At 41.7% G+C, this 25,181-nt stretch overlaps 1 protein-coding gene across 1 annotated transcript; it reads left to right on the top strand.

Annotated features, from left to right (window-relative positions):
* Positions 1-3,634: 3,634 nt before the first annotated feature.
* Positions 3,635-23,772, top strand: LOC145396058 (protein FAM185A). The gene is made up of 6 exons (XM_080269522.1): positions 3,635-3,944; positions 7,004-7,172; positions 9,464-9,663; positions 18,528-18,708; positions 19,750-19,882; positions 23,520-23,772. Exons 1-6 carry the CDS (start codon positions 3,675-3,677, stop codon positions 23,737-23,739), a joined length of 1,173 nt encoding a protein of 390 aa, XP_080125648.1. The 5' UTR covers positions 3,635-3,674; the 3' UTR covers positions 23,740-23,772.
* Positions 23,773-25,181: the final 1,409 nt, after the last annotated feature.

Below are 25,181 nucleotides of genomic sequence, written 5' to 3'. Positions count from 1 at the left end.
AAACCATTATGTTGATTCGGGTCATTATGGATCAATTCGGGCTATGTCTACAAAGGCGTTCCGGTGGTCAGTTTTTTCAGTACAGTACAGTATTTTATTCTTAAAGAAGTGACAGTTCAGACCCTGTCTTGTCCCTTTAGGTTCATTAGAGTTATTCAGGTAAGTCCATGTAGTTTCAAGTCATGCGTCTTCAGGGTTGTGTAGAAAATCAGCTCGTGCTTTTTTTTCTCTCTCTCTCTCTCTCTCTCTCTCTCTCTCTCTCTAGATACTGTATGTTGATTCGAGTCTTTCAGGACTGAGTGAGGTGGATGGAAATGAGTGGGCAGGTTGGGCTGTGGTGATGGTGGATGGCAGGTCATGACTAGTGAGGAATGTATAGCCTTTGAATATGGATGCTGTAATCCAGGTGGAATCCAAGGCAGTCATGTTTATGATATTCACCTCATCAGAGCAGAGATGGGTGAAAAGAAGTAGGCAGGATGGGATAGGATGATGGAAGGTGGTGGAGTACAAGGTGGGGTAGGGGGGAAGGCAGCATACAATGTTAAGTGCTTTAATTTGGGTGTGTAGAAGGAAATAGTGGTAGGTGGGGGTGCTTAATATCCACTCACTCAATGTATTGCTGCTCTTGTGTGGTTGTCCTTTTTTCTCTCTTCCTTTCTTCTTTCATTCCTTCCTCTTCTGCCTTTCCTTCCTTCATTCTTTCCTCTTCCTTCTGTCTACAGATGACTCTACATTGACTGACAAGGCGAATGATTTCCTGAACACCAGGAAATCATTTACTATGCTGGGTGGTAACCGTATAACCAAATTATAGCACCTGGTGGTTAAGTGAGTAATTTAGGCACTCCAGTCGGATTGAGCCTGGGTAGGTTTATATCCAAGAAATGGTTGGGGTTTATTCCTCACATAATGCTACTCAGGGATGAGTGAGGCTGGTCACTCAACTTAAATGTAAGGACCAACTTGCTTAGCCCTGGGCTCCTATGCTCCTTATAGGGCAACACTGGATTGAATGATGGATGGAAGGAAATGGAGAGGAGTCTAAGATGATGGTGAGTGAGAGAGCAAGTCAAGCATATTAATTAAAGATGAGTGTTGTACAAGACATCTGTGTTGATGACAGCAGTGAGTAAATTGCAGAAAGTTGATGTGATGGAGGGGGAAGGGGATAGGTGTAGTCGAGTAGGTTCATGGAGGTGAGTGGACAGGTTGGGATGAGACGGTGATAGGGCAGGGCAGCGGGATTAATAGGTCACACGTACAGATGGATTTGGTAAATTTGCCAGTATGAGCATGGCAAAAACTTCGATCTTGGGTGTGGACAAGTAGGAAAGGTGAAAAGAATAGATTAGAAGGGATGGAGTGAAGTGGTGGGTGATGTGACAGGTCAGATTTAATGCATCTTGTGAATATTGGCTTTGTAGGTTTGTCGGTATAGGCATCATGATGATTCCTGTTAAAATTTTAACTTGCAGGAAGAATGTGAGCGCTGTAAAAAAAAAAAAAAAAAAAAAAAAAGTCTGATCCAGTCCTCTGCAATGAAACATTTCGCTGTAAATTTTACCAGTTCTGTATACCTCTGCAACAATAAGTATTTCAGTCAGCCAATCACCAATGCCTTTTACAACAATAATTATTTCAATTCAGTTCCAATGCCGGATATTAGCAGTGTTCAAGGGTATGTTTAATAAAAGTGAATAAGTTTTCCGGGTGTCTTTTAGTATGCGAGGCGTTGTCCCCGGATGGCTTTTAGCATTATAAATTCCTAACCTCTAAGTTTCCTTCAGGATTGCGTAACATTTCCTGATTTACAGTTTTTCTTCTTTATAAAAAAAATATGCAGTGCAGAAATATGTTAAAGTTTTGTTTTGTTGGTGCTGAGCAGGAAATGCCTTCTGATTTCGATAATATTTAAGGTTTTGCTGATTTAACTGATGGGCATCAGGCCTACCGGTAACTTTAGCTTTCAGCGTACTGAGCTTCAGTATTCGTGAAAAATTCTTCGTTTAAAGGAAGTTTCTGACAAGTTTGCAAAGGTTGGATGTGAAATATGCTGAGGTTAAGTTTTGGAAGATGTTTTCATTTTTAGATTAGGTTGTAGTCTATTTGGATGTTTTATTCTTCACTGAAAAGGATGCCCGTATATCCGAAGAATGCCAAAGTTAGGTTTCAATGATATTGCAGTTTGGTCCAAAGGATCCTTAGAGTAGAACCAAAAATGTAATTTCCTGGTCAGAATTTTCATTAGGATGTTCTAGTTCGGTCAATTTATAGTATCGGTCCCATAATGATTTTTTCATCCAACCTGGGTGTTTCCAATGGTTTTTGGTGTGATTCAAATTTTTACCTTCATTTCTGTCGGAAATGAAGTTTCTGAGATGTGACCCATTTTTTGTCGTCACAGAAACTACTGGTTTCTGACAGAAATATAAGTCAAAATCATCAATAATCACACCAAAAACCAGTGGAAACACCTATGTTGTATGTTGTTTCAATACTGAAACCCTGGAATAAGGGAAGGTTTTGAACTAAAATAATCCTAACCTAATCTAACCAACTTAACCTAATCAACCTAACCTAACCTAACCAGTGTGACAACCTAACCTAACCTAACATCCTAACCTAACCTAACCCCCCCCCCTAACAAGCTCAAACTTACCTTACTCTGGAGTTGGTAGGTCTGACTCCACTGGCGGCACACCCAGAGATGCTTTTCTTGTCACAACTGAAGTCTTATGTGACAGTGAGGACACTCCACCTGACTTGGAAGGATGTTGTCCCTACGCAGAAAATCGACGGAAGCCTCAGGTTGTTGGTAAAAAGCTTTGAAAATCTCCCAAGTCTTCAGAGCACACCTACTACACGGGAGGGACATGGAGGGACTGACTTTTGAATCTGATGGAGTGCGAGAAAATTCGCTCATTGGCGGAATGAAATTAAATGTGATTGGTTGATGAAGAGGGAAGGATAGCTGTGATTGACTTTCATAGGTCACGTGATTCCAACGTTGTCAAGTCGGTGTAAAACATCATAAAATGCATATATGACGGTTTTAAATGTATATAAAAAACTAACAACAATGTAAGATGGACTGCTGCTGCTACTGTTTGGTAAACATGGCTGCACGACGGCACGGTTTGGGCTCTTTCTGTACTGAGGGAAAAAATCAGTAATCTCGTAAACCGTTCATTTCCGAGAGCAATGACACATCCTGGTGAGTACAGCAAAATGAGGTGCATAGGCTGATAGGTAGAATAAGTTCGAGTTTTCTGTGGGACCGATACTATAGTTTGACCTCTAGTCCTATAGGCAATTCCTTAAAATTTTGTCGTTTATTCTGAGGGAGTCCTGGTCAAATATAAACATCGTAGGTAGATGACATACTGTATATACACACACACACACACACACACACACACACACACACACAGAAAAATCAGTTTTATTGGTCTCTCTTAAGGTACAGTGCAGTCAGAGACACATTTTCTATGAGGCATGTCACGGTTTATGGGTTAATTAGCTGTCAGGCTCTGATTATTGATGTATGATGGTGGAGTTTATACCTAAGACCTCTAATGGTATTCTTTTTTTTCTTCTTCAGGTTGCAGCCTTGAAGCAGAACAATACAGGTTGTAATATTTCCTGGGGACAGTTGACTCAGGTCCAAAGTAATGAATTTCTCCAGTTCAAAACTGCTGAGTGCTGTAAGAAACTTCCGTTTTATTGTGAATAACCCAAAATATATATCGCAGTATGGAAAAGGAAGTGGATACCAAGGACAGTTTTGGCCAAGCTTATATCTGAATCAGAAGCGTACTTTTACCCATGCAGTAGAAAATTATATTAAACTTTATAGTAAAGCTTTAAATGTGAATCCAGGATTTGGTGTATTTCGTGCCAATGGAACCATAAATTTTGTTGTTAAGCCTGCAAACCCACAGGTATGTTGTACTAGTATGACTAAGTGTACTTTAAGCATATGTATTGTACTGTAATGTGTAAAAGCTATTTCTGCCTGTGTATGGCTGGCTGGTATAATTACTTGATTCATTCATTCATCAGTAGATATATATATAAGTGCTCCCATTTTGTGTAATACATTTTACAGTAAAAGTCCTCTAATCCAGCCACCAATAATCCAAATATCCCAATACTCCGAATTCGTCGAGGCGAAATTTTTCAAAATTTTCTGGGCTTTTTTCAAAATTTTCTGGGATTTCTCCAATTTTTCTGGGCTTTATCTAAGGATTTATCTGGCTTGGACTTGCCCTTGGACTTGGGTGTACCTGGCTGCAACTATTCATCTACACTTCTATGCATTTCTGGTGAGTAAAACAATAACCCATGTCATTTTAAGTGTTTATATAATAATCATATACATATTTCTAATGATTTCAGAGGTCCCTCCCAGTAGCTAAAAAAATCCAATAGTCTGAAAGACCCTCGGTCCCTTGCAATTCAGATTACAGGACTTTTACTGTACCGGTATATTGATCAATGTTTTATTTATCTCCAAACTTGTTAGAAGATCCCTTTTCCAAGGGAATTGGGTGATGTGCTAAGTGTAATTTTTTTGCAGAGTATTATTTATGAAGAGAGTATGTTGACCAGTTATGTAAGAAAGGACAGGTTGTGCTAGAAGTCAAAGTGATAATTTCCTGGGTAGGAAACCTGATTGGAAGCATGCTGAAGACTTGAAAATGATTGATGAGGAAGGGTGTGCACCACAGCATAGGATGGCTGTATACAGTATATGATTCTGTGGTGAACCTGGAAAGAAAAAACATAGAGCTATTTTCCATGAAGAAGCATATGAAACCTGAGGAATCAGAATGTTGAGGATGCATTTCTTGGTTAGAGGTGCAAATTGGAAAAGACTGTATAACAGTACTGGTGGCATTAGGGAGCAGTGGGATGCATTATAACATGGCCTTCAAAAAAGTGAAGAGAATTTGTGGTTGGATAAAGCAACCACCTTGGCACAGTGTGTTGTAATGGTGGGATGATAGGATAGCACCAAAAGAAAAAATGAAAATTGTTCCAAGGCTTAGAATAAACGAGGGTGGCAAAAGTAAGTTACACGTTATACGTGGCTGGTAAATGCAGTCAGAAGGAAAGTATGTAGACCCAGAAAGGTGACTTAAGACAATCTCATGAATAATATGAATAGTCTGGTTAGTAAAAATATGTTCAAGATAGCTAGGCAGATGTTAGGCAGTAACAGTGATGTAGTTGGTGAATAGACTAAAATAATTAATTTGAGAGAAGTGAAGTCACTGAATGCACAGTGAGGTTGGATGGTGAGGAAATGGAAAATGTGAGTGCATTTAAGTACTTGGGTAGTGTGACAAGTAAGGATGGAAGTTTAGAGGATAAAGTGATAAGGAATAGGGAAGTGAGCTTGGAAGAAAAAAATTCACTGCATGATAGTATTATGATACGAACTCTAATGTATGGAAGCAAAGCTTGGACCTTGTTGGAAGGACACAAGAGAAAGAGTGAAAGCAGTGGAAATGACTTATTTGAAAGGAGCATGTGGAGTTACATGGAGAGGCAGACTGACAAATGAGGAAGTGAAGGAGTGTTGTAGTGTGGATGTGGATGTGACAGAAGGTGTTAGGTCACATTGAGATGGTTTGGACATGCGGAGAGGATGGAGAGTGAGAAAGTAATGAGGAGAGTGTATGTGGGTGAGGTGGAAGGGAGAAACTTAGGATGAGATGAAGGGATGGAGTGGATTGGAGGGGGGGAAGGGGAAGGGGAGACCAAGGATGAGATGGAGGGGGGGAGAGGGAGGGGGAGGCCAAGGATGAGATGGAGTTGGGGAGAGGGAGAGGGAGACCAAGGATGAGATGAAGGGATGGAGTGGAGAGGTATGAGAGAGAGAGGTGTGTGAGCTGGGGGAAGGGTAGCACGATGGCAAGGGACAGGGTGATATGGAGGCAGTTTGATTGTGGCCAGCCCATATGGAATTGAGGCATCTGGCTATAGATAAATAGATAGATAGATAGGTAATATGGATGTTGGAAATGCAGAAATCAAGAACACTTGGAAGGAACATGACATCTTTCTGCTAAATGTGGAATTTAATTGGGCAAGAAAGCCTAGATCCAACAGGATCAATTCAGGGACACCCCCTTTGAGTGAGTGTAACAGTAATAAGAATATAGATGAAGTGGAAAGATGGCTGGTGGCTTTGGAGTAGGTGCAAAAGTGTTGCAATGCTTTAATGTGAGTGCAGAGATGGTAAGTGACTTAATAGCATAACTTTGCTGTTTGACAGGCTAAAGAGTGTGATTGTGAGTGTTTATAAAGCGAGGGAAGATGCACCTGATCATGGCTGTTATAAGAGTCTGAAGCTGATAGACAAAGTATTGAAAGTTGCTGAAAGGGTCTGGGAGAGCGTGAATAAAGAGGGAGTGATACTTGATGACATACAGTTTAGGTTTTTGCTGGGTAGAGGTAGCCTAAAAAAGATGCTTTGTTGTAGTCAGCCAGATATAGGAAAAGTTTTTAGGAACAAATTAGGATATTGGTGTTGATGTGGATATGATTGAAAATGTAGAGAAATACTTTTAGATGGTTTGTTCATGTGGAGAGGATGGAAAATGAGATACTGACTAGAAGAGTGTAAATGAGATGGAGAGATCAAGGGTGTGATGGAAGGATGAAGTGGAGAGAATTATATGAGGGAATGAGGTGTGAGTTGGAGGCAGGGCAGCCAAATGTCAGAGAGCAGAGCAATGTGGGGATTAAGGCATATGGCAGTAGACAGATAGATAGGTAGATAGATAGATAGATTTAATGTATCAAGTTGATTAAAGGATGTTTCAGGCAAATGACTCCTAATGTTAATGTCATACATTAATAAATTTCACAGTACAGTACTGTAACATGCTAATTGGTCCTAAGATTGTATATGTATGAGTTGTTCGTAACAGTGTTGTTAATACAGCTGTTTTAGTTTTCAAACTAAAACTATTTAACACTTGTATTTCAGGAGTTCCCTGATGCTGATCGAGCATTTATCAATGTATATGGACAGCCATCAGCTGCTTATGAAGGCATTAACATTGAGCTTACAGGAGAACAGCATGACATCCTTTCCATCACTGCCTCTCCTAAGACACCAGAAATGTACTGTGAGGTGATGATTCCAATAAAGTATGGTAAGTATGTACATATTTTTTCTCTCCACTTGGCTTTCAGAGGTCCAGCATCGATGGGGAACCTACACATGCAGGCACTGTGTGCCCTGGGTGGAGCAGCTGCAACATCCACCCAGAAGCCAAAGCTCCTCATATTTCCTTGCACCTCACTGTGGGATGGACCTTGCTCTGACCCTGGTGAGGTGCTGTCTGTCTCAAGGGGGTGTTGGCTCACTGCTCAGTGTATGTGCTGTGCTGTACCTATAGGACACCCCCACAGAAGCAGTTGCTTGTCTGTAATCAGTGGGTCTACCTAGCAAGACAGACTGGAGTTAGCAACAACAATTTACTTGCCAACTGTAACGGGTTGCTATCATAACTCATTTACTATTATGATGTATCTCTTACTGTACGGTAGACCCTCGCAATAACAGACTAATTAGGAGGAAGCCTGATCCAATAAAGCAGATAATCTGTTATATCTGATGATACCCCCTTCGTTGGGGTTTCAAGCACATGTTTGAAAATAAATAAGTACAGTAGTATGTTCTAGTGCTTGAATGAAAACTATACCCGATTTTCATTAACCAGGTCCATAGTTTTGCCTTTTTGCAGCGTATTTCACATCCTTGTCATAGCTGTTTTCATGACTAGTACAGTACAGTGATCCCATGGTTATTGCACATAATTGGCACAGTGCCTTGTGTGTGATTACGAAATTGTGCAATAATTAAATCAGAGAGCCTATGGGATTTATCGTAACTAGTACCTGATGCTCGACATGTAAACCCAGATTTTCCCATGTACAACAGTTTGGACGCACTAAATTCATACATATTATTGTGGTAAGTATCAGGATCATATATAGTCTTGGTTAGGTTAATAGAAAATTATGAAAAGGGCACAGTAAGGAAGAAACACATACAGTACCATATAGACACCTGAGATGGGTTTGTGGGAAGGAGTTCTGAGGCTGGGGGTGTAGAGTTAGAGGTCTCCACCACCTGGGATTAACTCCTTGCTAGGGCCTTATCTTTGAATCCCTCAGAGCTATCAGAATCCATAGATTTTGCACCATTTGTGTTGACAGAAGCCAGCTCAAGTGCATGATAACAAAGTTTTTTAGCCCAAAAATGTATGATAATGGCAGGAGTGCAGATTTTCATGTAGCAGTGATAACAGAAACTGCTATAACCAAATGTGTGATAACCAAGGGATCACTGTAGTCTGTTACTACATCTCGGCAGTCATAATGGGGAGTGGACGATTTCAGGCCAGGTTGGAGTAAAAGTAGGAAACATATATATTTAGACTCATTGCACCCCATTTGACAGACTTTGTTCTTTATAGCCAGTGGAAGTCCAGTGGTCTTCATAGTATTCATTAAATGAGATATCAGGTTTATCAAGGCGCATTGGATTGAGGATCTGCTGTATATCATTGCTAAAGGTTGTCATTTTCCTCAGTGTTCTGTGATTGGTTTGTGCACTCGTGATGTGCTGATTTAATAGATATTCTACTGTCATACAAGCTTGGCCCTCAGTCTGCCCAAGTTGAGGCGCTGATCTCATTATTTGAGGACCACGCTACACCTTTTTGGTCTTCTTGATGTGCTAATCTTGCGGAGACTCCACTGATATATAAGCACAGTCCTCTCCTTTTTGCCCAGCTCAGGGTGCCAGTTTCATCTTGCCAACTCTTGGTCATTGTTTTTAGCTAGTTTTTGTTTGAGCCTTTCTGCTGCAGTATTTGAAGAATAACTGGAATGAAATAATCGGTTCCCATGTTGCAACCAGGTAGTTCATATATCAGTATTTAACTTTTAGTAATTTTGGATTCTGCATAGCCAGTATCCATCAGAATTAAGTTTGGAGACCATAATAAGCTTCTGTCTTTTCATCAGCTCTGCTGTATCAAAGATTTGTATGTACAGAGTATATTCGATGTCAAACTTTTATTCTGCCATAGTTAATTATTCAACAGTAAAGTATAGTATAATATAAATACTTTGTTATAATGGAAGAATTTTACCCACATATGAAATCTGTGTTTAATTGAGAATATAACAGTTTGAATAGGGTCCAAGGTGGGTTTAAGTTGTTACCTTCTCAGTAAGCAAAATTTTCATATTTAGGTTTTTTTTTTCCATTTGAACACTTCCTGACTGTGAAAGTAAGACATGGTTTTTCACTACTCTTTACTCATGGGTAAAGTGAGAATTTAGCTTTTGTTTGTAATGCGTATTAAACCCTTTAAAACTAAACCTGGATTTAGCTTTTGTTTGTAATGCTTATTAAACCTTTTACAACTAGACCTGGATGTGCATCTGCTGGAAAAGGCAAATATGGAAATCTCAGGGATGGAGGCAGATGAAGTGAAGCTGAGCACTGAGATGGGTGAGATAAAGACAAGAGGCCTGAAGAGCCATAACATCCACATCAATACTGATGAAGGACACATCACTTCAGAGGGATCTTTGCAGGGGAATATCTTCATAAATGCCAAAAAAACAGTAAGTTGATTTATGGTATTAGCACAGTAGAGCTTTACCTTAAAGATATATTTACATATATGTATATATATATTATACACACACACACACACACATATATATATATATATATATATGAGACATCTAGCGCCAAAGGGGCATCCCCACCAATATACTGCTTTTGAGTTAGGTAGGGGAGACAACAGGCTTAACCCTCTTCTCAGTGACAGCACTGGTTGCCATACAAGATTCGGCCTTCTGGACAGTGGTAGAGGGGCTCAGAGTCACGTGGGTTTGTCCATGCTGCCGGGCGAACAAATCAGAGCAGGCAGGCATCTAAGCCACACAGCCCAAACCAATCAGCATTCTCACTCTCTGCCACTCCCCCAGAGCAGCCAATCAGCAAGCGTGTGGCCCGCCCGGTGTGCCAGTGAGGCTTCCCTCCCGTGTTCACTGAGGTGTATAATTATTACGTATTGGATTTTTACCCCATTCATCGTGGATTATTTGTGACAAGATGAGCTGTTGTTATTGGGGTTGAAGGGGGGGGTGACAAGATGAGTTCATCACATAGCTACAGTGAGGAGGTGGTGCCTATAACCTCTCGTAAGTGTCAGAAGTGTGTGGAGAAGTGGAAAAAGGTAGAAGGGAAGAGGAAAAGAGAGTGGTGAGGGGAGACAGCGGGAGGGGACGTGGCACCGAGGAGGCAGAGTTGGATATCGATCTCCTAGATGACGACCCCACCATTTAACCCCCCCACTACCCCTTCTCAGTTTACCTAAGCACTACACTACTTTTTTTTTTTTTTAGTGTTATTATTTCAATCTGTTATGGTAGAGGAAAAATAATAACTGCATTGATTTCGGTTTTAGTTGTCAAAAACGTGAAATTACAGTAATAATTATTCGTTTATTAATATCAAGTGAACTGGAATCTTCAGTTAATAAAGTTTTGTACATTAATACATTTGTTGATGTTTTTTCTGCTATGTTTTTAAATCCCTACAATATGTTATTATGCCCACTTATAAATTGGGGGTTAGGTTTACTGCCTATTTTGTGGTTACAGTTATTATTGTTTTGTTTTTTTGGCTTTACATGTAGAGCATAGGCGCTGATGATCATTTTGATGTATAAAAGGTTCGTTTATTGCCTTCTGGTTATGACGTTGCCATAAACACAACTTTAAAGCGTCATAACTCAAAAGTACATTTTGGCGCCGATGCCGCTTTGGTTTTAGACGCCTCATATATATATATATATATATATATATATATATATATATACCCTCAATCCTCGTAAATCGCGGCAGTTTGGGTCTGGACCACGTCCGTGATTTATGAATTTTGTGATTTATGAATAATAACTCTTATGTGAAAAATTAATTTGGGTCTGGACTTTGGCCAACTCGCCCCCACAGCACCCTACCTACACCTATCTAGGCACCATCAAACACAATCATACAAATTTAGGAATATTCAGTGCATGTATTAAGGGATCTCACCTTAATCCTATGATGAAATTGCTTAAGTGAATGGAGTGGGGTGGTGTTGGGAAGAACTTAGAACCCTTCAGCACTTGTTCTTCCCAAACTCTTTCCCTAGCTTTGAAAACCTCTCTCCCCTCTCAACACGACAAATGAGCTCCAAACATTGACTGTACGACAACCGTGGCAGCTTCTTGATGCCATACTGCTTAGAGCACTTCATTGGGGGGTCGGGAGGGGCCATGGCAGGTAGGAGGCGGAGGGAAGTTGCACAAAAAAGGTAGGTAACTCTCGTACTCCACTGCGACGGTCTGTAGTGTGCGGACTGGCGGGACAAGAACAACAACAACAACATTGCGGCATTAGTATGCACACTTGCCACCAGGGATGCGTGGTGATTGGTTGTTGGGTCGCGATTTTCAATTTGAATGCCGCGGTTTACGATTCTCCTCAGAAAAGGCCCACTTGGGTGCCTAGGTCCGCGATTTTCGTGACTTAACAGTGATTTAAGGGTGCCGGCAGTCTGACAGCCACTTATCCGTGATTTATGAACACACGATTTCCGAGGATTGACTGTATATATATATATACAGTAATCCCTCCAATATCCGACGTAATAGGGCCATAGGCAGGTCCGGATAGTGGTCCTGTCCGGATATTGGGCCCCAGCTTCTGGACTTGTACTTATTGACCCTAACTCAGAGAAACACCTATACAACTCCCTCTGGACATGCATAGCACCTATTTAAGACCCAAATCACACCAATAAGGCACATAAATGACTGAAATAAATGCAAAAGAACCATAAAATGAGGGTTTAGAGGTAGGTTCATACAATATTAAACATTCTGGTTACTGGCTCCTGGACTGGTACTTATGGACCCAAACCTAGCCTAACTCAGAAAAACACCTTCCTACTGCACATGCATAGCTCCTAACACCCTATTCACACCAATAAAGGACATTAAAGAGTGAAGTGAGGTGTTTGAGGTAAGGATAGTATGGAAAAAAAGTACAGTATGAAACATTCTGCCTACTTTCAGCAAGTCCATGGCCATCTCGATGAATAACCGCCTCCTCCCCGACTCTGACAGTAAGAAGGATTTCCTGAAGCACTTCCAGTACACTCTTCATGAAGTCTTGCACTGAACTTAGTCAATCGCACTCAGAAGTCCGTTCTCTTCACAGTGCGCACTCTTGTCTAACTTATGCTCCATTGTAACTTACTAAGTGTTGCACTCTGCACTTTAACTTTTCCCACTCTTCTAACCATTTTCTAAAGCAAAAACAAACAAGTCTATGTACGTTAAATTTTGTTCCAAATTTGTCTTTTCACTCACAACTGTAAATCCTAACACAACACACTGTTTTTTTCACTGCACAACACTGTAAATTCCCGTGTGGTATAATGGAGAAGTTCTTGCTGTTTAATCACTGTTAGAGTCCAAGAGTATCACTGGCAGGTGACCTAGGGGTGCGTCGCTGGGTCGTGGTGATGGCGTACCCACTGCAGACGACTCTGAAGATAGACGCAAACTCACGTCGAGCGGTGACTCCACCGTGGCTGATGTGCTGGGCTGTGGCTCGGAGCATGAGGGCCTGTCTTGGGGAGGCAACGGAGTGGAGCCAGGGCTGGGCACAGCGGGGGTCATGGGCCTGAAAAAACTGTCAATGGTTGATTGACGCAAGGACCGACGATTCTGACGATTGATGATGTGCTGCCTGAAAGCACGCGCTTCCTCCACAAGTCTCAAGGGTCCCATCTCCCTGTCGCAGTCCGGGTGTTCCAGGTAGTCGGGAACGAAGTCTAGGTGTTCCCGGAGTGCCCTCAGCTTGGGGATGGCTGGAGTAGTGTCATGCTGAGAGGAGTCCGCATCATCGTTGCTGTCCTCGTCGGAATCTTCAAGCTGGGTACTGACACCTGCAACTGAAGACTCGATCTTGATATCAGACAATGTCTGATACCCAGGATTGCCCTCGTTGTCATCTAACCACTCACGCACATCGTCCACATCAACATTGTCGCCATGCGTACGTAGCCGTGCATGGAAGTCATCCATGTCAAACCCTAGAAAATTGAACTCCACTTCTGTTCCGAGAAGCAGACAAGACCAACCATTTTCTAGAGTCTTGACAGGGATTTCCTTCCATGCACTGGCCCAGTTGTAGATTGCAGACTTGATGTTGTAGCGGCGAAGGTTTTCCAAAGTCCGTTGGCCTCGCGTGTCCTGTCCCTCCCTGCGCTCGTCCTCGAGAACAACCATCACCTCGTCCAGGAACTTTCGTCGGTATAGGCGCTTTGTTGCCACGATCATTCCTTGGTCCATTGGTTGGATGAGAGCAGTCGTATTAGGTGGCAGAAACATGCACCTAATCCGGCCATTCTCAGCCACCAAGTCCTTGTCGCACGGTAGGGCAGGTCCATTGTCGAGAAGGAGGGCCTTTACCTGGTCGCGCGGGATTCCCAGTGTCTTCGTCTGGTAATTGATGACATCCTTGACGAAGTGGCGGTGGAACCAGTCTTTGAAGATCTGGGCTGTAAACCATGCCTTCAAAGAATGGTACCAGACGACAGGAAGGACATCCATCACCCCACGAAGACACTGGGGCTGCTTTGCACGGCCAACAATAACAGGCTTAAGCTGGTGCATGCCGTTAGCATTGGCACAACACAAAGCAGATATCCGTTGCTTGGAGAGCTTGCAGCCAGGTACACGCTTCTCCGTCTCCTCGGCTAGAGTGTTCGATGGCAAAGAGCAATAGAATAAACCAGTTTCGTCAGCATTGTAGACTTGACCGAGAGTGAGGCCCTCCCTGTCGATCAAGCCCTTCACCTTGTGCCGAAACTCGTCAACTCCATCCTCGTTAGCGTCCAAAGCTTTGCCATGAGCCTTACGGTTGGTAAGGCCATGCCGTAACTTGAACGCGAAGAGCCAACCCTCGGATGTCTTGAAGTCTAGGGCGTCGTGAAGCCTGGCGAACTTCTCAGCAGCAGCCTTCAGCTCCGTACCATGTACCATGACACCAGCAGCACGTTGCCGTCGATACCAAATCAACATGGAGCGGTCGATTTCAGCAAACTTGGGAGTAAACATCACCTTCCTCTCCACGTTGTGTTTGCTTCTTGACGAGAAGTCAGCCGTGTACTGCATGAGTTTGTATCGGGATCTCTTGATATCGAACAAAGTAGATCGGGCCAGGTTGAACTCGCGGAGGATGCAGGAAGAAGACCACCCCGCGTCTACTTTCTCCAATATCTCCCGTTTCTTCTCCAGAGTCAACACCACTCTTTTCCTCTTCTCAGGCGGCGGGGCCATAATCACACACACTAATAAGAGGCCCGAGAGCAGCAGGAGTGCCTGCAGCAGGTAAGGAACCACCAGAAAAGCGAGCACGTGGGCAGCCATGACGACGAGCGTGCACTCGCGGTGAGAGACAGGCGGAAAGTGGGGAGGATGCAGCGGCGCTATCGGATGTCGGAGGAATGACGCGCCACAACAAAGCTGTCCTGTGCCGCACGTGCCAAGTTCAAATTACGGGCGGGAATTTTTTTTTTTTTTTTTTTGCGGTTTTCGGACCATTTTGGGAATATTGGATCCCGGGATGATTATGTCCGGTTAGTGGGGATGTTCAGATATTTGGCATTCGGATATTAGAGGGATTACTATACATATATAGTAAGTCCTCGTGTTTAGATGCATTTTACTTCGATGCCTTGTTTTTCGCACAAGAAAAAAGTTTCCGAGTTGTCTCACAGTTCATGAATTTCCCCACAATTTGATGCTCCCAGCTGGCAGCTGACGACGCATACCGATGCTCACTTGTTGACGGCCATCTTGCAATCACCCTGTCCACCATAACCAACATGGCAACCATCTTTGATGCATACACCAGGACTATGCCTGAGGCTACCAACATCCTATCGACCTTGAGCGATCTGAAGTCTCAAGTGATGGCTGTCTACAACAGAAGCATAAAGGAGCAGAGACAAGCCTGGATCACATGATATTTTCATGAGAGACAGAATGTGGCTGCTATTGTGCAGTACTTGGATGTGCCAGCAGGGGTGAATGAAGGAGGAGAAGTGGACAGAGAGGAAGTGGAGGTGCTGGAGCCTGAGTTCAACCTCGAGGAGCTTCGGCATAGGTGATGGGGCTTCCCCAGAGAGGCCCATGTCACCTACAGTAGTAACTGGCCCATCTACCCTCAACACACCTTCACCTGTCACTCAAGCCAGTCTTCACTTTATTTCTGTTAAGGATTTTTGGTGTTGCAGCTCATTATAACAGCTTTAATGTCTTTTCAGGTACACGTTTATTGTGTTTTCCTGTTTTAGCACTAATAAACACTCTCCATTAAATTTTGGGTAGGGCCTGTTTGGTGTTATTGTACTTTATAATGGCCTAGGTACATATCCCACTGTAACGCTCCTCTATTTTTCCCATTGGTTCTTAACTTCACAATTTGACGTTTTGCATGTCGCGCAGTTTTGGCAGAACATACAGAACAAGGATTTACTCTATGTGTATATATATATATATATGTATATATAAATATATATATATATACACACATAAAGTTGTTGAATGCTGTGAAGAGTATGTACGATGGTGCGAAGGCTGCAGTGCGTGTGGATGGTGAACTAAGTGAATTTTTCTCTTTGAAAGTTGGGTTGAAGCAGGGATGTGTCATGTCTCCATGGTTGTTCAATCTGTACATGGATGGGGTAATAAAAGAGGTACAAGGTAGGGTAGTGGATGTTGGAGTGGCCCTGGTGAGAGATGATAGTGTTTGGAAACTCCCTGTACTGTTGTTTGCAGATGATACTGTGTTGTTGAGTGAAGACGAAGGGGAGCTGCAAGGCTTGGTGGATGAGTATGGGAGAGTGTGTAAGAAACAGAATCTAAAGGTGAATGTAGGGAAGAGTAAAGTGATGGTCTTTGAGAGAGGTGAAGTCAGTGAATGTACAGCGAGGTTGGATGGTGAGGAATTGGAAAATGTGAGTACGTTTAAGTACTTAGGTAGTGTGATGAGTAAGGATGCAGGTTTGGAGGGTGAAGTGCTTGAAAGGGTATTGCAGGGAAGAAAGGTTGCTGGTTCTTTGAAAGCAGTGATAAGAAACAGGGAAGTGAGCATGGAAGTGAAAAAGTTACTACATGACAGTATTGAGTTACCAACTCTAACGTACGGAAGTGAAGCTTGGACGTTGTTGGAAGGACACAAGTCAAGAGTGAGAGCAGTGGAAATGAGTTATTTAAGAGGAGCCTGTGGAGTCACATGGAGAGACAGGGTGACGAATGAGGATGTAAAGGAGCGTTGTGGTGTGGATGTGGATGTGATAGGAAGTGTTATGAGGAACACACTGAGGTGGTTTGGCCATGTGGGAGGGTGAAAGACTGACAAAGAGAGTGTATGTGAGTGAGGTGGAGGGGGGAAGAGGGAGGGGGAGGCTGAGGATGAGATGGAGGGATGAGGTGAAGAGGTATATGAGAGATTGGGGTGTGAGTTGGGAGCAGGGCAGTGAGATGGCGGGGGACAGGGCGACTTGGAGGCGATTTGTTTGTGGCCACCCCAAACAGGATTGAGGCGTCTGGCAATAGATATATATATATATATATATATATATATATATATATATATACAGTATATATCATAGGGGCATTTGTTTTCTTAGTATAATAGGAAAAGTGTATGGTAGGATACTTATTGACAGAGTTAGAGAAAGAACAGAGAAATTAGTTGGAGAAGAACAGGGAGGCTTTAGGAAGGGAAGAGGTTGTGTAGATCAGATATTCATTCTTAGATCTTTAGTGGAAAAGTTTCTAGAGAAGGGAAAGAAGTTGTATGCGGCTTTCATGGATTTGGAGAAAGCATATGACAGGGTGGATAGACAAGGATTGTGGAAAGTGTTAAGAATATATGGAGTAGATGGGAAGTTGTTGAATGCTGTGAAGAGTATGTACGATGGTGTGAAGGCTGCAGTGCGTGTGGATGGTGAACTAAGTGAATTTTTCTCTTTGAAAGTTGGGTTGAAACAGGGATATGTCATGTCTCCATGGTTGTTCAATCTGTACATGGATGGGGTAATAAAAGAGGTACAAGGTAGGGTAGTGGATGTTGGAGTGGCCCTGGTGAGAGAGGATAGTGTTTGGAAACTCCCTGTACTGTTGTTTGCAGATGATACTGTGTTGTTGAGTGAAGACAAAGGGGAGCTGCAAGGCTTGGTGGGTGAGTTTGGGAGAGTGTGTAAGAAACGGAATCTAAAGGTGAATGTAGGGAAGAGTAAAGTGATGGTCGTTGAAAGAGGTGAAGTCAGTGAATGTACAGCGAGGTTGGATGGTGAGGAATTGGAAAATGTGTGTACGTTTAAGTACTTGGGTAGTGTGATGAGTGAGAATGGAGGTTTGGAGGGTGAAGTGCTTGAAAGGGTACAGCAGGGAAGAAAGGTTGCTGGTTCTTTGAAAGCAGTGATAAGAAACAGGGAAGTGAGCATGGAAGTGAAAAAGTTACTACATGACAGTATTGTGATACCAACTCTAACGTACGGAAGTGAAGCTTGGACGTCGTTGGAAGGACACAAGTCAAGAGTGAGAGCAGTGGAAATGAGTTATTTAAGAGGAGCCTGTGGAGTCACATGGAGAGACAGGCTGATGAATGAGGATGTAAAGGAGCATTGTGGTGTGGATGTGGATGTGATAGGAAGCGTTATGAGGAACACACTGAGGTGGTTTGGCCATGTGGAGAGGATGGAGGGTGAAAGACTGACGAAGAGAGTGTATGTGAGTGAGGTGGAGGGGGGAAGAGGGAGGGGGAGGCGGAGGATGAGATGGAGGGATGGGGTGGAGAGGTACAGGTATATGAGAGAGGGGGGTGTGAGTTGGGAGCAGGGCAGTGAAATGGCGGGGGACAGGGCAACTTGGAGGTGATTTGTTTGTGGCCACCCCAAACGGGATTGAGGCGTCTGGCAATAGATAGATAGATTGACTTTAAAGTCAAAATAGTAATGTTCTTTAGGTCTTTGTATAAAATTTTATGCTGTATTTACTGGTTTGTATCCATTTACAAGGAGGCTGTTGGCCATTGAAAGCAGTAACGGTAAAATATAGTAAGTCCATGTAAGTGTATTTTTATGACATTGTTTTGCCAGTAAGTCTGTTTAGTGTTACAGGAAATTGCATTGTAATGGCCCATTGCAATCTGTTAACTTGATATACTAAATTCCTCCAGTTTACAGATCATTTATATTGTATGACAAATTTGTGATAGGTCCATTTCAGAATGCATCTGTGACTTATAACAAGGACTGTATTGACATGTGCTCTTATTATCAGCTTATGAGGATGTTGTTCATTTTTTAAAGAAATACCAGTACTGTATGTGCTTTTCTCTTGCAAATGCAGAACTTTAAGGCAAAACGGCTACAAGGTTTAGTGATGGATATAGAAGCAGAGGACCTCACCATTGCAATAGAGAGCTCCTACATGAACCAAGGTCAGATCTCAGCACAGCATGGGGATGTCAAGATAAGCAACCTACATGGATGCACAGATTTGATGGTTCGGAATGGCAACATTATTGTCAGTGAGTCAGCTTGTTGTTTGGTGTTACTGAAAGATGTGTCATGCATAGATACTTGTGAAATAACATTCATAGTGATATTGTTAGCTTTTGTTTTTATTGTTTAATCTGTCTGTCTGGCCAAGCAAACCTACCAGCCACAGATAAGCATCTACTTCTGTTGGGCCATCCTACATGTGCAGCACAGTACTGTATGTTCACTGTGCCTGGAACTGGCACCTCCTTGTGGTAGACAGGAGTTCATCAGGGCCGGATCAGGGTCCTTCTCATAGCAAAGTGCAGGAAAATCTGAGGAAGTTTGGCTCCAGGGTGGATGCCAATGCTGCCTCACCCAGGGTCACAGCACCATCACTTGTAGGCTCCTTTTCATTGCCAGATATTTGTAGTTAACTCTTTGACTGCTGTGATTCTTTGACTGAAGAAAATCATCTGTCGTTAGCGTAAATAAAGTTTCTAGGTTCACCATTGGCAGAGACAGGATTACTTGAGATTATGTACTGAAGCATGTACCTGCTGTGATTTCAGATTGGCAGGGTTAGATACAGTATAGCCTTCATTTATCCCTTCACTGTCAGAATACCTTCATTACCAGCATGGATCATGTGGTGGTAACGAGGTTAAATATATTTTTAAAATACATCACCTGGATTGAGGAGTTATTGACATTTGATTCTGCAGGTTATACTTCACTGCATTTTTCCAAGAGATTGTTAGCTGTTTACAGTTATCATAGTTAAAAAGCATCTGTGATTACCTTATTTTCTGACATAATCTCCGTAGCATCATGCCAATGAGAGCTTGAGTAATTGTGCCCAAGTGTAAAGGTTCTTGGTGCCATCTTTTTCATTTCTTTCTTGCCATCTCTAGCCATTTTGATGTCGTTTTAGAGAGACATTCTGAACTGGATGGATTAGAAATGACCTTTATTAACTCCTTCATTATCAGGGTTGTATTCTAAGCTGAATAATATCTTGTGGTAGGAGCCAACTTGAAATAAAAATTACATCTTAGGGATATGGACATTAATGTTAATATTTTCCTCAGCTGGTTTCCATGGTCAACTATCTGGTTTTGTGGGATGTGGCAGGATTGAAGCCCAGGTGACTGATGTTACAGGACACTCTACACTTCACCTAAAAGAAGGCCACCTGGCTCTCTCCATCCTTGACAGTCCCAGGTAGGTTAGGGCATTAAAGAAGTACTGTCACAAGCAAAAGTTCACCTACTACAGTAAGTCTTCATATTAAATCACCTTCTGCAACATTCTCTTTTGCTTCTATGATCCTGATGAAATACACAAAAATTGCTTATTGAAACTCTGTTGCTACTTGTGAAACTGATTTGGCAGTTCACTCAGTTTAACCCGCCCCGTCCCGTCGACGTATGGGTACGTTGCAACATTTTGCATTTGCCAGTCCCGGCGACGTACTGGTACGTCGTGCAATTGCAAGGTCCCCAATTTGTACAATTTTCAATTTTCTCACGTGATTTTTCGTACATATACACGGGACACCTTCCTCTATTCCTCTTCAAGATGCTAAGCAGGGACAATGCCTTACACCGCATAACCTCCCCCCTCCCCCCCTCACGCCATTGTCTCGGCAATTCACCTGTTACCAGTGACCTGGCCAGTAAAGACATTCAGGGCCAGAGTGATTCCCCAATTGATGACAGTGTGGAGGACAAAGTGTACATAGCATTAGAGGAAGAAACAGTCAGAAATAATGATCAGGTAATGTGGCAAAAGAAGGTCAGGTATGGTGATGAGTTAGTGAGTGAAACAGTGCTTATAATGCCTATATTACTGTTTGAAAACCAGTATACTCTCGTACTACATATAAATTCAAACCAAGTAAATAAATAAATACCGTTTATGAATAGTGTGAAATAGTTACCCTCCAATAGAACTCATTTTCTTTGGTGCCAGCCTGTTAGAAAACCCAGTCAGGTAAGGAGGTACTGGTACCTGGATCGAGTATTTTAAACCTCAGGTGAGCGATTTCTATATGAATTTTCGATGTTTCTCACCAAAAGTGGAGGTTTTAGCCAAAAAAAAAAATTGAAAATACCTCGGGATTGGGAGGTGTCAGAGGTGCGAAATAGCTCGGGACGTGACGGGTTAAAATGCCATGTGTATGGAGAACGTTGTGATATTTTTGGGCACATACCTGACGTATAACAAGGACTACCTTTTTACATTGCTTCTGCTTCAGGCATAGTGCTTGTCCATCACTGTCCAGCCTGATGCTGTATAATGAAGAGAAGCAGTTTATGATAAAGAAGCATTCTGAGCCTCTTTCATTCATCCATCCATCCATCATCCAATCCTACATTGCCCCATGAGGAGTGTAGGAGCCCGGGGCTAGGCAGTTGGCCTCATTCAGCTTAAGAATATTTGGTTACAATCCCCTGCCAGCATTGTGTGCTGTCTTCCATATTTCGCATTCCTCCATGAATGCCAGAGTATTCTTCCTTTTCATACCCTCTTAACACTGTCAGTTAGAAATATTGGTTGATACACCACTCTGAGACCCCAGAATTATTTAAGTATTTCTGTAATTAATGAATCATATTAATGAAATTTGGCACTTATTTTCTTCATATCATTACAGTTTATTCACATTTACACCATGCTTTGAAACTGATCTCATTCAGTGTTTAAACATAATTAATCCTGTGTTCCAAAATAGCAACTCTTGGGGCAATTTCTCCATTGGAATGTCTGCATTCTCTCTCATAGTGTTTTCTTCAAGATGCTCAGTGCTGCCAGGCTTGTTTTGAAATCCTATTCACATAAGATGTTCCCACATCCAGGGAAAAAAGTTAAAACAGATTTTAAAAATGCAGTCAGTTACTGAGTATGGTATGATCACTGGAATAATGCAGTTGACCAACTGATGTTCACGTAACACTCCTCTGGTAAGAGGAAGTATTCATTTTAGATGTGTCTCTTTTAAGCTTAAATGTTGAGGAGTTTCTCAAATGCAGTAAATGATTGCCATATTCTGAAGTTTGTAAGTATGGAATTTCATTGAATGGTAAATCCATTTACTGTATTAATAACAAGTATTATCATCATCATCATCATCATCATCATCATCATCATCATCCAGACCTCCTTTCCCACCCAAGGGCAGGGTGAGGATAACAAATATATTGACGTAATTCCTGGGCCTCAGAGTAGTGAATCATCCTGTGTATCATGTAATATCTTCCACTGCCACAGCCTGCAGGAAAGTGCTATCAGTCTTTTTCCATCCATCATCCAATCCTGTCTTGCCCCATGAGGAGCTTAGGAGCCCGGAGCTAGGCAAGTTGGTCATGACATTTAAGATGAGTTTAATGTGATAATACAGTTAATTCTTCTTTGTGGCTGCTTAACCTCTTGGTCCAGGGACATTGTTTACCTGTGTATTTAATTTTTCCTAAAAGTGGATGACTGTTCTTCATGGGGGGACCTTTTGAAGTGAGGAAGTTGTATAGTCATCATACATCCCTTCACAACAAGAAATATCCCTTCAGTTGAATGAAGTCATCAGATAGTTGCCTGATGATAATGAAAACTTTGCCATTGGATTAAGGGGGTTAATGGTGTTTCAGTGTTAAGTTGTTGATGAATAAGCTGATTTTTCTGTCTATATTGCCAGACACCATAATCCTGTAAGGGGTGCAGTGATTTTAAAAACATAGAATTGCTTTGTTATATAGTAATGTTGAAGTCAGGAATGAGTGCTTTTGTGTTTTTAACCTCTAGGTTATGAACCAGAATAATTTTTTACCTAAAGTTGTTTCATTCGATGTAGTGCTGCTTTGGGTGTCTGCCTTTCTTCTCTTCCTTCCTTCCTCTTCTGTCTTTCTTTCCTTCATTCTTTCCTTTTCCTTCTACCTATGGGTGACTTTACACTCCCTCTTCTGTCTTTCTTTCCAACATTCTTTCCTCTTCCTTCTGCCAATGGGTGACTCTACACCGAGTGACAAACCAAATGGTTTCCTGTACACCAGGAAACCATTTTCTATGCTGGGTGGTAACCATATAACCAAATTATGGTGCCTGGTGATTTAGTGATTAATTACGGCACTCCAGTTGGATTGAGCTGGTGCAGGTTTATATCCAAGGGATGGTTGGGGTTCATTGCTCACGTAATGCCACTCAGAGATGAGTAAAGCTGCTCACTCTCATCTTAAATGTCAGGACCAATTTGCCTAGCCCCAGGCTCATGCGCTTCTCATGGGGCAGCATAGGATTGGATGATGGGTGGATGGATGTTTTATTTACTTTTGCAGTTTGCCTACACACATGCTAACCATTAAGTGAGGCCTAACTTTAACTACAGTGCATGGGAATGACAGTTTAAGTGAAACCTAGCCAGTATATTAAGGTATTATTTTAGTTTATTCATGCTGTCTTCAGAGGCTTTTTTTTGGATTGGGAAAGACCTTCTTTAACCCCTTCACTACAAGATCCCCCCTTGAAGCTGAACCAGATTGTCTGGAGGTAATAGGAATAAATCAATAAAACACATAATGTTGTTGAAGGGATTAAAGTAACATTTTGCTTGCACACATCTTAGACTGTAACTGCTTCAGTATGGTGGCCTTTGGTTTATTATTGTTGTCTCCAGATGGTTTTAGTAATCTTATCAGAGGTCTCAGGTAATCAGGGGATAAATGAAGCTTCTATCCACTCTAGTTTGAAAATTTCTCCTAAACTGCTTATCATCATCTAGAAGTAGCAAGAATATAATAAAATATATTATCAGAATGAAGGGGTTAAGTTGGAACTGACAACCTTATATCTGTTTATCTATTTCTAGACACAGTCTTGAAGTAAGTGCCCCTGAGTTGGAGATAAGTGATGAGGTTAAAATGTTAGGCAAAACCTCCAGCACCTCTGCCTCCTCCTCTGCCTTCACTGTGACCCATAATGACCCAGCAGCCAGTCTCCTTAAGGCTTCGGTCAAGAATGGATCAGCTCAAGTAAAGTGTCAGAACTGGTTTTCTACATTAGGGATTAAATTGGAGAGAGAGAATTAACATCAGTGGCTGTGCTTACCATCACAGTATTTACTGTACAGTAGAATGTCGATTTAATGGGAGACAGGTATATATGTATTTGTTTGTGTTGTTTTAAATCGATAATTTAAAATCGATTCGTGTTAAGTTGACATTCCACTGTACTTCTTAAATCCTCAGGTTGTCATCTTAAGCACTGTACAGTTTAGTATGTAATTTTGGCAGGCATATTGTACATTGATATTATTAATGTTAATAACTTGTTGCGTATTGGTAAGGTCAGGGACAAATATAAGATCATATTAGGCAGAAATGCGGTACTGCATATACAGTACTTTTATTGATATATATATATATATATATATATATATATATATATATATATATATATTTTTAAGTAATGTCCCCTTTTTTCGATAAGGGCTAAGACGTTGTCCCTGGGTAGAGGACTTAGGTTTTGGATTGTGTAGCACTTTATGACCGAATGCCCTTCCTGATGTCTACCAATGACCCTTAGGTGGACTTGAACCTCCAACCCTTTGGTCAGAGTGCTCTAGCCCACTCAGCCACTGCTTCAATCAGTGAATGTGAATAAGCTTACCAGCAAAGTGCTGTATACAGTATATTCAGATACCTGTATGAATAGATCTGCATGTATTCTTGAATATGTATGAATAAATCTGCATGTATTCTTGAATATGTATGGATGAAATTAATTTTTAAAGTTTATTTCCCTTTTGATAATATTTATTAGTTACCCAAGTACAAATTTAACTTTCCCATTTGGAAATGAAAAGTAGGAATTAGATACAGTACACCAATTAGAATGCATTAGATGTAGCTTTGAAATTAAGCAACATAAAAAATATAAATTTACAGTACTAATTATAAAGGTAATTCAGCCCAATGCTCCTGGTTGTATAATAATTAGATGAGCTTGATTTCCAGTAATACTGCATAATGTAGAGTTGTAAACTATACTGGATATATAGTAATCCCTCCATGATCCGACGTAATAGAGCCAAAGGCATGTCTGGGACTTGCTTTTGTCCGGGACTTGTGAAAAATGCCCCTGGACTGGTACATATAGAACCCAACCCAACCCAACTTTGAAAGCCACTTAAATAACTCCCCACCAGACATGTACAGCACCTATTTAACACCCAGTTCACACAAATAAGGGACAGAAACCATAAAATAAATGAAAAGGAACTAGAGAATGAGAAATTAGATGTGAGTATGGAAAATATCTAACAGTGTACAGGGTACTCATGACACATCCGTGACTGTTGTGAAGATTAACCTACCTTCTCTGTGACTGTGACAGTGGTGAAGGTGCACTTGAAGCACGTACAGTAATCCATTGTTGTGCAGCACTTATTCCTTTGCACTGTGAATTATAATTGTTTAACACTGCACATTCTGTTCTTACTTGCGCCACGCCGATTGCAACATGCCAGTGT

The sequence above is a fragment of the Coenobita brevimanus genome, chromosome 34, assembly GCF_032717465.1.
Source record: "Coenobita brevimanus isolate Jiangsu-jjx chromosome 34, ASM3271746v2, whole genome shotgun sequence".
Taxonomy (NCBI): domain Eukaryota; kingdom Metazoa; phylum Arthropoda; class Malacostraca; order Decapoda; family Coenobitidae; genus Coenobita; species Coenobita brevimanus.
The sequence above is the reverse complement of the archived record's forward strand: the minus strand, read 5'-3'. Positions and strand labels throughout refer to the sequence as shown.